Source organism: Dendrobates tinctorius, unplaced genomic scaffold (genome assembly GCF_039654945.1).
Source record: "Dendrobates tinctorius isolate UK_male_01 unplaced genomic scaffold, ASM3965494v1 ptg000191l, whole genome shotgun sequence".
Lineage (NCBI taxonomy): Eukaryota > Metazoa > Chordata > Amphibia > Anura > Dendrobatidae > Dendrobates > Dendrobates tinctorius.
The window spans coordinates 1,957,480-1,975,791 of NW_027361858.1; the positions used below are offsets into that span (position 1 = coordinate 1,957,480).

Below are 18,312 nucleotides of genomic sequence, written 5' to 3' on the forward strand. Positions count from 1 at the left end.
ATGCACCTATACTGTATATGCATCCATGTGTCTTGTTTTTAGAGAAAGGTTCACTTTGGATCAAAATGTTTCTGAAATTTTTCTTTAGTGCTGCATTTCTTGCATTATTAAATTGATACAGTGGGTACGGAAAGTATTCAGACCCCCTTAAATTTTTCACTCTTTGTTTCATTGCAGCCATTTGGTAAATTCAAAAAAGTACATTTTTTTTTTTCTCATTAATGTACACTCTGCCCCCCATCTTGACAGAAAAAAAACAAAAATGTAGACATTTTTGCAAATTCATTAGGAAAGATAAACTGAAATATCACATGGTCATAAGTATTCAGACCCTTGGCTCAGTATTGAGTAGAAGCACCCTTTTGAGATAGCACGGCCATGAATAATCTTGAGAATGATGCAACAAGTTTTTCACACCTGGATTTGAGGACGCTCTGCCTTTCTTCCTTGCAGATCCTCTCCAGTTCTGGCAGACTGGATGGTAAACATTGATGGACAGCCATTTTCAGGTCTCTCCAGAGATGCTCAATTGGGTTTAGGTCAGGGCTCTGGTTGGGCCAGTCAAGAATGGCCACAGAGCTGTTCTTAAGCCACTCCTTTGTTATTTTAGCTGTGTGCTTAGGGTCATTATCTTGTTGGAAGGTGAACCTTCTGCCAATTCTGAGGTCCAGAGTAGAGTTGAGCGAAACGGGTCGAAAAATTTCAAAAGTCGCCGACTTTTGGCAAAGTCGGGTTTCATGAAGCGAAACCCTACCCTAGGATGAGGTCGGCCACGAGTTCGGCGACTTACGTGCCAAAGTCGCGTTTCAAAAGTTTGTTTTGCGCTCTTTTTCAGCCAATCAGGATCCACGGACACTGTGGGCAACGTGATGACATAGGCAGGGGTCACCACCATCTTTCAGAAGGGCATGCAAGTGATTGGCTTGCTTTGGTGGGCATCACAGGGGGTATAAAAGGGCGTGCACGCCGACCGCCATGTTACTCATGCTGATCTCAGAATAGGGAGAGCGTTAGGCAGGTAAGAAGACACCAAAAACTGCTTCTGCTGCTAGCGATTTTGCCTGTACAACACACCAGTCACTGTGTGTGCAGTGCAAGGGGAGGCTATGTTTTGCTGGATCAGCGGTGTTGGTTGTTAGGCTGCCTTCTAAGGCTTCCTGACGGCTGCATTGCTGTTTACCCACTGCTCTGCAAACTGCTTTTTTAAAAGCATTCCCAATTTTTTTTTTGTCCTGCTGAGGTACTCAGCGTGTGTTTTTCAGTGCGTAACTAGTATTATGAAGTTAATTAAGGTTGACAAGCTTAAGTAAGAAGAATTGATGCTTTTGGCATTCAAATGGGCACTGTTGGTGTGTTTCCTGTCCTCTCACTGCCGACTTTTATTCCCCATTGACTTACATTGGGTTTCGTGTTTCGGGACGACCCCGACTTTTCCCTATAGTCGGCCGATCTTGCTCGACCCGACTTTTGGAAAAGTCGGGTTTCACGAAACGAAACTCGACCCTAAAAAAACAAAAGTCGCTCAACTCTAGTCCAGAGCACTCCGGAAGAGGTTTTTATTCAGGATATCTCTGTACTTGGCCACATTCATGTTTCCTTTAATTGCAACCAGTTGTCCTGTCCCTGTAGCTGAATAACACCCCCATAGCATGATGCTTCTTCCACCATGTTTCACTGTTGGGATTGTATTGGACAGATGATGAGCAGTGCCTGGTTTTCTCCACACATACTGCTTAGAATTATCACTATAAAATTCTATCTTCAACTCATCAGACCAGAGAATCTAATTTCTCATAGTTTGGGAGTCCTTCATGTGCTTTTCAGCAAACTCTATGCGGGCTTTCATATGTCTGGCACTGAGGAGATGCTTCTGAGGTGCACAATAGGGCCGCGGGTACTCGGTACCGGGCCGTTCAGTTCTTCAGGGGATGTCACGGCAGCAATTATCTGGTCCGTGGCCCTGAGTGTGCAATAAAATGATTTTGGGGAATGTTTTTAGAGGATCCTGTTCGTGAGTCCAGTTGGAGCACCTCTCAGGGCCGTGGGGTACTTGGTACCAGGCCAGACGGTTCTTAAAGGGGAGTGTCAAAGCAGCAGTGACCCAGTCCGTGGCCCTGGGCGTCCAGTAAAATTAATAAATGATGATGATGATAGGGTAGTTTGTAGAGGAAATAGTTTGTGATGCCACCCGTGGTATTCGGCAAGGGTAGCCAACGTTGCAATGCAGATCCTCTGGCATGGTGTTAGGGCAGCAAAGATGGTTAAACTCTCCATATTTAGACCTGTGTCCCAGGGCAGTTAGGATGTTAAAAGCGATGATAGTGGCTGTTGCGGTGAGTGCGGTGCAGGGCAGGTGAGAACTAAATGACACAGATGATGCAGCAGGGTGAAGTTTCCAATGCTTTACTCACAGTTCACTTGTGCACAGATGCCTGCTTAGTGCAGTGTCCTCCAGGTGAGGGGTCCAGCAAACTCCCAGATAGATTGGGATATACCTTTCTAGGACTCCCTTCTGTGTGCTTCCCTCTTGGCCATCTCACTGCGCTTGTTTCTGCTCTCCTGCCCAGCACCTTCACAAACAGTGTCCCAAGCAAGCAGCTGTGGACCTTGTCGGGCGATGTCCTGAGTCCCCTTGCACCTATATAGCTGCATTTTTTGGTGAATGAATGTGGTTGTGACTGAGGCAGGTACGGTTACCCCAGCCTCCGGCTTGCTAGCTGAGTCTTGTAGTCCTCCACTCGTCTTAGGGGCCTGCTCCCCCACTGTGACCTGTTCCCTCCACTTCTGGATACGGGCCCCATGGGTGGCCTCTGCACTTCCCATGCCCCAAGGACCCCTTCTGTCCTCCCAGGAGCTTCCTTCAGGCTCCCCTCACAACTCTCTCTCTAGCTCTTCCCACTGCAGTCCTTCTCTTTCTTCATCACCTCACCAACTCTCTTCAGACTCTGACAGCCCTCACTCCTTCTCTCACTCCCCTCTGACTGACTGACTGACTCTTTCCAGAACAATTTTTTTCCCTCAGCACTAACTCCTCCCACCAACTGTCACTCCCTTAAGCTCCTCCCCTTTTCCTACCTTCCCCACTCACTCCCCAACACCCTTTCCTAGCCAGCCTGGGATGAGGCCATCCTCCCCAACAGTACACCCAAATGCCCTGACTGAACTGGTGTGTGTTGGGTGCGATTGTTAGAGTCCTAAGTACTGCTCTCACTTACCTGAGAGGGGGATACCACACCTCTGGATGAGGTGCAATATCTCTGTGGCAACTGGACCTTCAGGGGCGCCACACTTCCATCTGGACATTCTGCCATAAAGGCCTGAATGTTGGAGGGCTGTAGTGATAGTTGACTTTGTGGAACTTTCTCCCATATCCCTACTGCATCTGTGTAGCTCAGCCACAGTGATCTTGGGGTTCTTCTTTACCTCTCTCAGCAAAACTCTTCTTCCACAATTGCTCAGTTTGGCTTAGCGGCCAGGTCTAGGAAGACTTCTGGTGGTCCCAATCTTCTTCCTTTTAAGGATAATGGAGGCCTCTGTGCTCTTAGGAACCTTGAGTACTGTAGATATTATTTTGTAACCTTAGCCACATCTGTGCATTGCCACAATTCTGTATTTGAGCTCCTTGGCCAGTTCCTTTGACCTCATGATTCTCATTTACTCTGACATGCACTGTGAGCTGTGAGGTCTATTATAGACAGGTGTGTGCCTTTACAAATCAAGTCCTATCAGTTTAATTAAACACAGCTGGGCTCCAATGAAGGATATCTCTGTACTTGGCCACATTCATGTTTCCTTCAATTGCAACCAGTTGTCCTGTCCCAGCGGCTGAAAAACACCCCCATGTCTTGATCTCAAGATATCAGTGCCAACTTCAGGTCCCAGTAGCTCCACGTTCGTATTGTTTTCAGCACAAGAAAGATGTTCCTGTGTCAGCATGTCATCAGTAATGTGCATAATTAGAGTTGAGCGACTTTGGTCAGATCGGGTTTCGTGAAACCCGAATGAAACAAAATAAGTTTCAGATGAAACTTGTCCGACTAGAGCAAAACAAAGTCGGAGTTTCGTCCGAAACCCAACCCCAATGCAAGTCAATGGGAAATAAAAGTCAGACGAAACTCCGACTATTTTTGCTCTAGTCGGACGAGTTTCATCTGAAACTTATTTTGTTTCATTCGGGTTTCACGAAACCCGATCCGACCAAAGTCGCTCAACTCTATGCATAATTAATTGATTATAGGTGTATTTATAGCAAAATTTCAAACAGATCTAAATAATTTTAGCAAGTGGGCAAGCTAATTAGTTCAATATAGCTTGGCTTTTAAACTAGGTAAAATATGTCAGCATTGCACACTTAGAAGCTTAAAATTGTGCATTTGCAGCACATTAGATGGTAGTACAGGCTTAACACACAAAAGCCTTCCTAGCACTTTCAAGGAATGCTCTGAGATGTCGAACAGGCCAATGAAGCAAGGAAACCATGTTGTTTGATCCATTCCATAATGAAATGACCCTTGGGACGTGATACACTGAGATTTAAGCATCAATCAGGATAAGGGATGACCTTGGTCAGCAAAATATACAGACTATATGTAATGTTAAGAGATGGACTAATTGGTATCAGAGGACTCTGCAGCATTTCCCAACTACAGTTCTAGCCTGAGATATTGACATCATTCTGGATGTGTTCATAAACTCATGCAGCTCAGATGAAATGAGGTCTGGTCAGAAAGATGCGGAAAGGAGCAGGATTCATCAGACCATGCAGACTTCGTAGAGTCCTCAATGGTCCTTGGACTCAGTGGTGCGCATATGTCCAATGAAGCTACGCTGAGGGTTTTTTAAACAACACAGCATCAAATAACCATGGTTTGCTGCTAAATGTCATTCCGGCTGACATGCTTTGTATGTTGAAAACACTATTACTGTTGTAAGTGGCAGTTATTTGTGAGACGGTGGTCTGCCAGATAACGTATAGAAAACCTGATCATCTCTAATGCAAGCATTGCTTTATTATCCCTATTACCAAATACAGACACCATAGAGGACTAATGGATTTACTGGTAATGTATCTGCATTAAATAACATTATTACGTATTAGTAGTTAGTTATTGGTTTTATTTTCAAAAAGTAACTGAAATTTCATTTTTTTAATAATTTTGTCCAGCACAGAATGCTATGAAAGTTCGCACTTCACAATCTATTTGCTTTCCTTCATGTGGCGTACAGGTGCTGCAGGAGAGGCCCAGCACCTGTCTTCTCCACTGAGTGTTCTGCTAAGGCCACGGTCACACATTATTTGGTCAGAATGTGTAAGCCAAAATCAGGAGTGGGTGATGTGTTTCTATATTTTAGATAGAAATATATCAGTATAAATTGGATGCTGTGCAGGATGCTTTTTTTTTTCATAGACATAAATGTGTGAGTCTGATTTGAGACTCGGATGAAAGTAGGGCATACTGAGATTTCTTATTCGCGGACAGTGTGGCCGAAAGAAAAATCATTCATCTGAACAGCCCTACTGAATAACATGGGTTAATGTTCTGTCCGTATTTTATCCGATTAAAAAATAAAAAATGAATGTGATCAATCTGAAAGCACATGACCGAGCATAAGTCCTCATTAGTGATGAGTGAGTATACTCATTGCTCCGGTTTTTCTGAGCATGCTCACGTGTCCTCCGAGTATTTTGGCGTGCTCGGACATTTAGTTTTCGTTGTCTCCGCTGCATGATTTGCGTCTGCTACACAGCTTGAATACATGTGTGGAATGCCTGTTTGTTAGGGAATCCCCACATGTATGCAGCCTGTCTACAAGTCGCAAGTCATGCAGCTGAGACTACGAAAACTAAATCTCCGAGCACGCCAAAATACTCGGAGATCACCCGAGCAACGAGTATACTCACTCATCATTAGTCTTCACTCATAAGAAGTACTGAATGTTTCACTTACAGCATAAGTATTCCAACACTCCCAAAGCAGACAAATATACTGGTGAAAAGCATGGGTTTAGAAGAAAATTACTGTATATACTAGAGTATGGACTGAAAATCTCGGCTTATTTTTTTGGGCTGAAAGTCCCCCTCTCGGCTTATACACGAGTCATATACCTGGGGGTCGGTGGGGGAGGGGGAGCGGGGGGTGTCACAGATGATACTTACCCCCCATGGTGCAGTCTCTGCAGCCCCCCGCTTCTCCATGGTCTCCCTTCCTGCCTTCAGCGGTCACGTGGTACAGCTCATTAAACTTATAAATATGCGCATATTCATGAGTGTAATGAGCGGTACCACGTGACCGCTGAAGGCAGAAGGGAGACCGTGGAAAAGCGGGGCTGCAGAGACTGCGCCAGGAGGGGGTAAGTAGAGCGATATTCACCTGTCCGTGGTCCATCGCTGCTCACCGCTGTCGGGTGCGTCCTGTGTCAGTGATGTTTAGCCAGCACAGGGCGCAATGATGTGGTTAGTGCTCGCTGCACCCTCTGCTGGCTGAACAGTCACAGACAGAGGATGCAGCTGACAGCGGTGAGCAGCGATGGACCCCGGACAGGTGAATATCTCAGGTGCCGGGTTCTGAGCAGGAGAGGTGAGTATGGCATTTTTTTTGCAGCAGCATATAGGGGCATAATATATGGAGCATCTTATGGGGGCAGCATATGGGGGCATATTCTATGGAGCAGCATATGGGGGCATATTATATGGAGCAGCATATGGGGGCATATTCTATGGGGCAGCATATGGGGGCATATACTATGGAGAAGCATATGGGGGCATAATATATGGAGCATTTTATGGGGGCAGCATATGGGGGCATATTATATGGGGCAGCATATGGAGCATATTCTTTGGAGCAGCATATGGGGGCATATTCTATGGAGCAGCATATGAGGGCATATTCTAAGGAGCAGCATATGAGGGCATAATCTATGGAGCATTTTATGGAGATATAATCTATGGAGCATCTTATTGAGGCATAATCTATGGAGCATCTTATTGGGGCATAATCTATGGAGAATTTTATGGGGGCATAATCTATGGAGCATTTTATGGGCATAATCTAAGGAGCATCTTATGGGGCTAATCTATGGAGCCTCTTATGGGGAAATAATCTATGGAACATCTTATGGGGGCATAATCTATAGAGCATTTTATGGAGGCATAATCTATGGAGCATCTTATGGGGCCATAGCCTTTATGGAGCAGCGTATGGGGCATATTATTCTATGTAGCATCTTATGGGGCCATTATTAACCTTTGTGCAGCATTATATGGGGTGTATTTTGTATGGAGCATCTTATGGGGCCCATCACGAACTGTATGGAGCATTATATGGGGCTCCTGATTCAATATGGATATTCAAAAACATTTATCCTACTGATGTCTCAATTAATTTTACTTTTATTGGTATCTATTTTTATTTTTGAAATGTACCAGCAGCTGCTGCATTTTCGACCCTAGGCTTATATGCGAGTCAATAAGTTTTCCCAGTTTTTTGTGACAAAATTAAGGGGGTTGGCTTATACACGAGTATATAGGATATATGTAATATTACAGATTTCATTCTGACTTTTCAGTAGAGGATGAGTGAGTTTAAAACTAAAGACTTAGATAAGGTGGCATTGCAACATTGGAAAGATAAGGCTAGGGCTATACTTAAAAAATAGTTAAATTAATAAACAATTACCAAAACAGAACAAAGAGGATTTTTGTCTTTTATAGATTTACATCTAATTAAGCAAATATAAAATACGTGGCATGTAAATGACTAAAGGCCCCTTTACATTTAGCGATGCACCAGCGATCCCAACGACGATATGACCCGGTCAGGATTGCTGGTGCATCGCTAAATGGTCGCTAGTGAGCTGCCACACAGGCAGATCTCACAGAGATGCAGCAGCGATACAGCGGTCGTTACTTACCTGTTATGGGCCTGTCACACTAAGAGATATCGCTAGCAATATCGCTATAACTTGTGACGTTATAGCGATATTGCTAGCGATATCGCTGTGTGTGATATTTACCTACAACCCGCTCCCCCGCTGGTTATCGCTGATCGCGCGAGAACGTCCAGGACTGTTTCTCGTCGTGGAGCCGGGCGGGAGGACGCAGGATCGCCTGGTGTGACAGGTAAGTAGCGACCCCCGTCCCCAACGATGTCGCTAGTGAGATCTGCCTGTGTGGCAGCTCACTAGCGACCACTTAGCAATGTACCAGCGATCCTGACCGCGTCATATCGCTGGTCGGGATCTCTGGTACATCGCTAAGTGTGACAGTACCTTTAGACGCGGCGATCCTGACGTCCTCCCATTTCATCAAACTTTGAGTAAATAAACAGTAAGCGTAAGAATCATTTTAACATATGTTATTAGATAAATATGTTTCTTTCTCCACTTATTAGCCATTTTTTCTCCTCCAACATGAATCCTGAAAACTCACAATCCATTGTGAAATAGTTAAAATCCATCTACCTCAAAATTAAGAGTAGGGAGAGGCACTAACAGAAGCAGAGAAGCTGATCTGTGCTGGTATTTCTCTAGGTAGTAACTTATCTCTTCTGGATTCACTGCTACACTGCTCAACTCTGCTGTGTATTGTCCTCCATCATATTGCTTTGTGTTTTTGTATAGGAGATATCATAGCAGTTAGCCTCCACTCACCAGCTCAGAGACAACTGTAAATTAGAAAGCATGGAAAATGCAGGATACAAATTACAAAGGAACCATTTATATCCATAAATACTGTTATTAATCTTGCTCACACGACAGCTAATTGTGAAAATGTACCCTAAATGACATTTTACATAGCATCTTTATTTTTCTTGCATTTCTACAAACCAACAATCTGCTAGACTTAAATACTGAAGCAGAGCAACATCTAAAGAACTTGAATCTATCCTTCCAATAGGATTACTCACATATCAAAGTGATATCAGTTCTTGTTTAGAAGGAAAGCAAATGCTGAGGATAAGAGATTCTCGAATATGCTTTAACCCTTCTCTGAGGTTCTTCTGTGTTAAGGCATGCAGTTTTTGTTTTTTAAGAAAATTGTTATGTTTGAAATTATTCATAAGACTTTCTGACTTTCAAAGGCATTGGTATGATCTTAAAAGATTTGTTCTCATTCAAAAAACATATTGAAGATACTGTAGCATGCCAATTAATCCCTTCCCATTCGAGTCAATTTTTGTTTTTGTGCTTTTGTGTCATCTTCAGTTTCTTTCAAGATTTTGAAGTTTGTGATTCTTATTGAAATAAACCTTAAGACTTTTTAAACCTTTGTTATCTAATAAAAAATGTTTTAAATATTATTTAGATTTTTTAGGTGATTTTGAATTAATGGTCTCATGCTGGGTGCCTTAATGTGCTCCACAGAACAGAGCAAATTAAATGCAGTAACATTAATAACGTCATCACCAATCTTGCCAGGTCTCATGAAGTGCAGCCTGACCGGAAGTGACCTAAAAAGCTTAGTTCTCATTGCACTACAGAATTGTTGGACCTTGTGGGATCACCATAGATAACGTCGGAGCTGTGGGGTTAATAAATTGGTGAATGAGGACTTTCTCTTGTCTCTATTTATTTAATTCTCTATTTTTATGTCTTCCAGGCTGCCATTTGTGAACTACATCAGAATCCTTTGACTTCTTTGGTTTAGTAAGGCTTTTTTTGTCTTAATAATGAATTGGTGAAACAGGGAGTCGGTGAGTTTTTTTTTTTTAAATAAAATAGTTTTGTGTGTTTTTTTTTCCTTTTAAATTACTGGGTTAATAAGGGAGTGTCTGATAGATGCCTCTCTATTACCAACTCCTGGGCTTGATGCCACCTGATAATACACAGCTGACATCAACCCCAAAAAATTGGAAAGTGCCAAGTAAAGTGCCAGAATTGGTGCATCTAATGTGATGAGTCAATTCTGGGGCGGCTGCAAGCTGTTATTTTTTGCCTGGAAAGAGGAAAATATCCATGGACCTTTCCAGCCTGACAATATCAGTCTGCAGCTGACTGCTTTACCTTTGCTGGTTATTAGAAATATGGAGGACCCCACAACATATTTGTTAATTTATTTAACAGCTTGTTATAAAATGAATGAAACAAACAACATAGTTCCCCCCCTATGTTTGATAACCAGCCAAATATTTGAACTCTGTACTCAGTTTTATTGCCCTTTGGTGGTTTTCTGCTCAATAATGGTACCACTTTAGTGTAATGCACTCATTAATGCTGATCTTTAACTCCCTCCACTCAGTAAGGATGTATCCAACTCAGTAATTGCACCAATCACTATGAATAGTAACCATAAAAAATGATAAAATAAATATTAATCTAGTCAGTTACCACAATGAATGGAGTTGCACAGTCTAGTTAGGCCTGGACCAACGAGTGGCCACATTGGGATCCCCTATCACGAATTTCATAGACTGCAGATCCAACGTGCCCACGGCTCATGATAGTACATTGCATAGCCGTAATCTGACAGACCCCTGCCCCACTATAATGTTCAAGTGTATGTGGTTATTGCTGTTGAAAGAACAGCCATGCATAGATTAATGGCAATAGCAGTGGGCTGAAAGTCAAGGGCTTGCACCTCAGTTTCTTGGTGCTAAACACCTGCTAAATATACAAGTCATAATTTATATTCTTATTTATTGTATCACTAATATATGCCATCACTTTGTGTCAGCATAAGACTATGGCAACCCTTACTTATCCTGAGAATACTGAGAGTAAACGACTGCAGTGTTTATCTAACTATGAGTCCCTTCATATTTTCTTCCTTGAACCATCAGCCAATTCTTTCTTTTTGGACAATTTCTTCTTCTCATACCCCTCGCTTGGCCCAATAGCATAATAAAGCTTATACTCACCTCTAGAGATGGGTGAACCCGAACAGTAAAGTTCGAGGTCCGTACTGAACACCTACTGTTCAGGCACAGAAAACATACATGGACTCAGCCTGGACGGTCGCATCTTGGCATCATCGAAATTCAAATCAGTTTATCCCCCAGACATGTATTATGGCATGGGGCAGAACGAAGGGCAGGTGAGCGATATGTTTTTGTTAATTTTTGTTTTATTACAGAAGATGAGGGTTTCAATGGAATGGACGTTAGGTGAGTATTACTGTGTTTGTTATTTTTAAATCAAAAAGTAAAGGTGTGTTTTTTATGTCAAATAAAGGACTTTAGGCTGGTTTCACACTTGCGTTTTTTTGCTCTGCGTTTTTGTGCCCAAATGCGCATGCGTATTTTTTTCCTATACTTAACATGGGTGCGCATTGTCATGCGTTTGTACGCCTTTGCATGCGCATGCTTTTTTTGTAGTGTGCGCCCAGGCGCACAAAATGCATCCTGTTGCATTGTTTGTGCATCTGACCTGTCTCAAAAAAACCCCCATTAAAGTCTATAGGAGTGCTGACGTGCGCATGGTTATGGGAACGCTGACGTGCGCATGGTAATGCGCACGTCAGCGCAAAAAATGCATGCTTTGTTTGCAAAAACCATGCGCAAAAAACAAGAAAACACATAAAAAATGCATGATGCATTTTTTATGCGCATTTGCACTGTGCACGCAGCGCAAAAAACTCAAGTGTGAAAGTAGCCTAACTCTGTGTGTTTATTTAAAATGCAACTATATAATTACTAATGGAGAGGTGTCTTACAGGCATCTCTCCATTACTAACCCATTGGCTTGATATCACCTGACAATACAAAGGTGACATCAAACCCACATATATTAATATCATTTGCCACATCTACAGGGCAAGTGGGAATAGCCGGGCAAAGCGCCAAAATAGTTTTTTTTAATTATTTATTTAAATAATTAAAAAAAAACACTGTTGGAGCCCCTCTATTTTTGAAAACCAGCCATTCTAAAGCTGAAAGCTAAGGGTTGCAGCCTGCAGCTGTCAGCTTTGCCTGGCTGGTTATCAAAAATACATGAAAAACCTTGCCATTTATTTAAAAAATGTATTTATTTACAGCACATGTGCTGGCTGATGAATACTACCATCAGTTGCCACCTGCTCTCACTGTTTTTAACTCCGGTCACAGTTGTGGTCTCACGCTGTCATCCAACGGCGTGGAGGTGTTGGCTTTCTGACCAGCAATAATGATCTTACCGCCGATCAGAGCCAGTGTTTGCCATGCTGTCATGCCCAGCCAGCCCGTTACAGTGTACACTACTCTATAGAAAAGGGAGGGGAGGTGAGAGGAAAATAAAGAAGCTTCAAAAGATTTTTCTATATTGCAGTATAATTTCTCCTATGTCTTTGCTGCTTCTCTCAATGTGCTAATAATGGGATCAACTGCATGAATCCATCTGTGTGTGAGCCAAGCTGTGACTGGGAGACAGCATATCAGCTATTCTCCTCCCACCAGGGCAAAACTGTTTAAAACACCCAATATAAAAAGTATAATGGTCAGATTGAGTGCTGTTTATCATGTACACACGCAAGACTGCTTACACTAAAAAGTTATTTGAACTTATGGAGCCTTTTTGGAGAAAAAAACGAACCCTGTCAAGGAAACTTGTGTATCCTCTGCAAAGTTTCAGGAATGATGAGCCTGATTCAATCTAATTCAATGAAGGCAAGCTTTGTCTTGCAACTACTTGGAGTGGCACAGTCTAATGAGGCATTCCATTTTCAGAAAAGTGTTACCCAAATGATCAGATAGCAGTAAAAAATTAATTTAAATAGCATTCACCCCCCTGGGTTTTGCAACAGCTCTTTGATATGGTTCCCATCTCTGTGTGTTGACTGCAGAGGTGACATGACATCAACAGTGCACATCAGCGCTGTAGCCAATCACTGATCATCGCCTTTGCTGATGTACATGAAATGAGCCAGCAAGCTCAGTGAGTGACTGTAGCAGTAATGTCAATGTTATTTTACCTCTGCAGCCAACACGCATAGACAGGGACTTCGTCAGTGAGCCAGCGGTAGATCTGGGGAGAGTCTTATCTGTCATGGTTTTTTAAATTAGTACTTTATTATTTGTAGACCACATTTTTAAAAGTGGAAACCACTTTAAGAGGTCACAGATGGTTCAATCACCCTTGAGCCCTAATTCTTAGGGAGTCTACAGGCTGTTCCAACCGAAGTAATACAATTGTATTGTGTAGTAGTGTTATTTCATGGCATCCTGGCTAAATCTTTAAAGAGGTTATCCCATCTTGTCAAACAAGTATAATTTCAAACTGCTTGGAAAATCAAGTAACTTTGCAATTTACCTCTTGTTAAAAATTGTAAAATTGTCTCCTTTCAATAATGAAGGGAATTTTAATTCTTAAATTTATTACTCATTGCCTAGGTTAAGTCTCAGTAGTGAATCAGAGAGGGACAGTTTCCAACGCAAGGAGTGAGCACTTGCAAGAACTTTGTTATAAAACTTTCAAATATTTCTCTAAAACTGGCCTAATTGCTGGATCATGCCTGCTTCAGCTTCCCCGGTGCTCCTCCAAAGCTGCCTAGCTTGCAGCATGGGAACGTTGGGCCATGAACTTGTTGCTGGTCCAAAGTATCAATGTGGCTCATGATCATTTGAGAGTGGTGCGCTCCTGAAACCGCAACTAGGCTAAGCCTGTTGTTGTCCCACAAGTTTACTACCCAACAATCCTCCCATGAAACCATAAGGAGGACATTGCATTAACATTATATTTTTTGTTTATATCAGTTTACTGTAGGGTTCTAAAGTTTTGTAGTTTGTAAGAAGTAGGTGTAAAAAATCACAACGCTTTACATGAGAGTTTAAGAAGCAATGCAAAACAAACTAATGTAAATGAGCAAGTAATAAAGTTAAATAGATGTCAATTACTTTAGAAATGCGACTCCATCAGAAGTAGATGGGGTGTTATATCTTCTCATGTATTCGTGCATCTCGGGAAAGCTCTTCTTAACATAGTCTTCCGCACTGCTCTCTTTTACTGTTCCAAACCGGAACCCTTGGGAGGGATGATGAAGCTATAAAACAGGGATTATATTGTTATTGCCTTATTATAGAATAATCAGAGATGGCATTTTCTTTTTGTTACATAAATGACAATTGAAGATGAAATTACATGGTAAAGACTGCAGATGCATCGAGGGGATAAATTCAAATCAGAGCCTAAAACCTTTATGAAAACACATTGAAAACACCAACGTATTACGTACTGTAGACCGCAAACCATTTGCTTCAATTTTACTCTGGAAGAGCGTAGAAAAGTAATTTGCTATTTACCAACTGTGAGATTACCAATAAGCAATGTTGTGACAGAATGAATGAGTTGCCTTCATTTTTGATGCTATCAAATATTTTAAAAAGTCATCTCATCTTTGCTGCTACTTAGGTGTAGCAGAACTCAGTACTCCATTGGGTGTCATAATAACTGGCAGTTACCTAGAAAGGATTTTCTTAGCCTTATTTATGCTGTAGAACAGCGTTGAAGTTAAATGGTAAGCTTATTCAACACTTTGTTAACATTTGGAGTCAGTTGAAAGAGTTTAATACGGGGTCAGAAAGTACCTAACTCACTGGTTTTTCACCTCTGTATGAAAGCTTATTTAGCAGTAGGTGATTTACTAACCTTAGTGCCTGAAACTATGTAAGCAGTAGGGAGCCCTGGTCCATTTTTAGCTTGCCCAAATACAAGATGGCATCTGGTGTGCTTGTGCTTGCAAAATGTCAGCATCATTATGGAGGCATAGCCAATATAATCGCCGAAAGCTACTTCCTCTAGAATGTGACACACGGCGCATGCGCCATATTTAAACACCAGATGCCAAACACCTGTAGGGACCTATACATATAGGAGACAGAACACACAGTGAGTTACAGCTCCCTGAAGAAGAACCACGCGAAACGCGCGTTGGTGCTGCTGGCATAGCTGGTTCACACGGGTCAAACATGGATAAGATGCCATGCTTAATGTAGGATTTAACTGTTAAGGAGTGTTCATGTCGAATATTGATTTGGGCCATTTACTTAAGGCATTTGACCATGATAGAGGCAATTGATTTACAATGTTTCTAGTTCGGAAGAGACTATTTGCTTAGTTTTTGTTGCATTTTTTGCTGTGTTTTTAGTGCATTTTCTGTTGCGTTTTTGTCATGGTAAATTTGTCTCTTGTGCAAGCTGATGAAATTTAGTACATAACAAAACTGTACCGTACGCAGCTGAAAATTTACATGAAAAACGCAGAAAAAAAGCAACATGTGAACATAGCCTAAGTGAAGGTGAGTAACTTAAGATTTCCTCTTTGATAACAGATTACAAACTAGCAACATTGTGAAAAGCAGGAACCATTAGAAGGTAACTGGTTGCAGGCTATTGTTGAGAAACTTTCTTTCAGAATTTTAGGTTGCATCTAGCAAATCTCAGCAAAACTGAACCTATATATTCATTTGATGGCTTATTTTTTTCAGACTGTGCTTTTCCTATACAAACAGTTGTTGTGGTGGAAACTTAATAGGAATCTGTCAGAGGGATCAACTTTCTTAAACTGCCTATATGGGCACACAGGTCAGAGGAAGCAAAATAAAATGATACGTTCATATCTGTAATCTGATGTCTTATCTCAGAGAAATCCTATTTTTTATTAAGCGTAACTGGTCCATAGTCCTGAATGGCTCAGGCACTCATTGGCATGAGAATCTGCCTCCAGAACTTATTTTAAATAAATAGGGGTATTACCAGTGTGATATCTAATGGCTGCTCTCTGCTCTCCTTATCTCACTGCAGAGCTGTGTGTGATTATAACTGACACATCTGCAGGTTCCTCTCAGTGCTTCAGCTAAGCTTCCATCTTACAGGCAGCCATTATTGCTAGTGCCGTATCTCAGGTGGGCTCAAGGGTTTATTTGCCCTGGGAGCAGCTGTAAGGGTGTGGACTGCCCCTAAAGACAACAATGCATCCTGTAAACTTGGTCATATGTTTTTATATATAAATATGTTGTGCCATGTGTAGCATGACATTTGATGTGGTTTTACATAAATTGTAATGTGGTAATATAGAGTGTATAACTAAGGTAAAGAGTTAATGTACAATATGAGTAGTCTACTGTGCAGGGAAAACACAGGACTGAATAGATTAAGATTTAGGACATAACCTAGAGTGTGATAAGCATTGTAAGTGTAATGTGCTTAGTGCATACTGTTAGAAGATAGTAACTGCAGCTAAGTAGTGATGTTAGAATGTAGGTGAAAGGTTAAGTATGTCCAGCAACAGACTGCTGTGGCTGACAGACTAAAGAAGCAGAAAAGTGTTTGATGTAGCCCACAGTGGGAGAGGTCAGAGTCTGTAAAAAGGAAAGTTCATTTGCTAAGTTACAAGATGACTTTCACAGTGCAGTGGACTGATAGCAGAAGCGAGTTTAAAGTGCTCTGGGCAGCATGAGGCCTTACAAAACTCTCTGCGGGCATTCCTGCTATACCCGGAGCCTACGGCTCGAAAGAGGTGCTATGGAGAGGACTTTAACCCTTTCTGTACAGTGGAATATGGACATAAAACATGAGAGGGAAAGGTAACAGATCTCTGATATACTGAAGGACAGAATGTGAAACCCCTGGGGCTGACAGAATCAGTGACTCTTAGTAAGGACGGAAAGTAAAGCGGGAAATGTACTGTAATACTGAAACAAGAAATGGAGGGACCTGTGTCCAATATTGCATTATACAATCTGATATAGTTAAACTGTCCAGTAAACTATTATGTGTCGAAACCAATCCGGTGTCCCCTTAGTTGTGCACAGCTTTTCCTGAATCTGAATACGAAGAATTAGAGACAGCTGAGACCCGCATCCTACAAGTGAGTATAATGTACCCTACATTAGACAGCACACAGGGACTTCGGCACAATTTTCCTATAAAGTGCCAGGGCAATATGGAAAAGCAGCTCGGCCATGGCTACCGTCATCTGGCACCTTACGCAGGAGTTCACTGTCAGGCCACTTAATGCGACAGTCAGAGGTGTCTCCCCAGCAATGGAACTTTGCCATCACCTTCTCCCCATATAGGATTTGGCAATTCTCTGAGCCAGCTGTTAAACTCACAGTTCACCCAGATATATTGTAAATCGCCAGCTTCGTTTATTTAATTGTACAGTACTTGCGTCTTACAGACGTGAATACATTTGAAGTCCTGACCGCCAACACTTCCTATTTAGGGCAATGTCTTTAGAAGCAGATTTTTACGGAGATCAGTGTCCAGCCTATTATCCTGAACAGCTCATTTACATGTAAGAAAAATATAATAATACATGGCCAATCTACTGTAACTAGGCCAGCGAGAAATCAAATCATCCAAGAATTTATTTATCTGAAATGAAGTAAAAATAGTCTCAAATATTGAAGAAATAGCAAAGATAGATTTTTTTTGATGCAAAGATTAAAGGGAACCTATGAGCTGATTCATATTGCCCAAACCTCGGGCAGCAGGAATCAGAGACCGACTCCTTTTTGAAGCTGTGTATCTTTCATTCCAGAATGCTGCTGAATTTCTGAGACTGTGGGTCAAGCTCATCAAGACCAGCATTGTTCACATCGCTCTTGATGAGGAGAGGATTCTGTCGCAAAAATTTTGACAAATCGGGCCCTCTGACTTTCCCTGTGTGTGTGTATTGAGAGACATCTGTCACTCAAAAGAAGGGGAATGAGGGCAAAGCCACCAGGGACCTGCCTCTAGTACTAGGTACCCTAGTTGTATCACTCCCGTCCCTTTTTTCCAAGTACGTTTTTGCTAAAATGCTTTAGGGTTTCAGGGTGAAACATAAATGACAGCACTAATGAAGCAAGTCAATAATTCATCCTGCTTATAGTTCAGGCAGCATGAATCAGTAGACAGGTTCCTTTTAAGTGTTAATTTAAAATAATAAAAAAAAATTAATAAAACTGGCGACAAGTAATCAGCATCAAAAATGATTTCATACAGCTTTTCATAAATCATTTATCGCTTACAAATTATTGACACTGACTAAGGAAAAACAAAGGAGACTGTTGTATTTATATGGTCAAAACTAGAGTTGAGCGACTTTGGTCGGATCGGGTTTCGTGAAACCCGAATGAAACAAAATAAGTTTCAGATGAAACTCATCCGACTAGAGCAAAACAAAGTCGGAGTTTCGTCCGAAACCCGACCCCAATGCAAGTCAATGGGAAATAAAAGTCGGACGAAACTCCGACTTTTTTTGCTCTAGTCGGACGAGTTTCATCTGAAACTTATTTTGTTTCATTCGGGTTTCACGAAACCCGATCCGACCAAAGTCGCTCAACTCTAGTCAAGACATGGCACAACTAAATTCTGAACACATTAGGAACTAATTATATAACAGCCTTTCAATAGAATA

General features: G+C 41.8%; 1 protein-coding gene across 3 annotated transcripts in view; it reads right to left on the bottom strand.

Annotated features, from left to right (window-relative positions):
* Positions 1 to 18,312, bottom strand: part of GRIN3A (glutamate ionotropic receptor NMDA type subunit 3A) — an 822,030-nt gene that overhangs the window by 269,116 nt on the left and 534,602 nt on the right. For all 3 annotated transcript variants that reach the window (XM_073552433.1, XM_073552434.1, XM_073552435.1), the window contains one exon: positions 13,806 to 13,951. In XM_073552433.1, the coding sequence (XP_073408534.1) occupies positions 13,806 to 13,951 (146 nt within the window). The remainder of the gene's footprint in view (positions 1 to 13,805; positions 13,952 to 18,312) is intronic.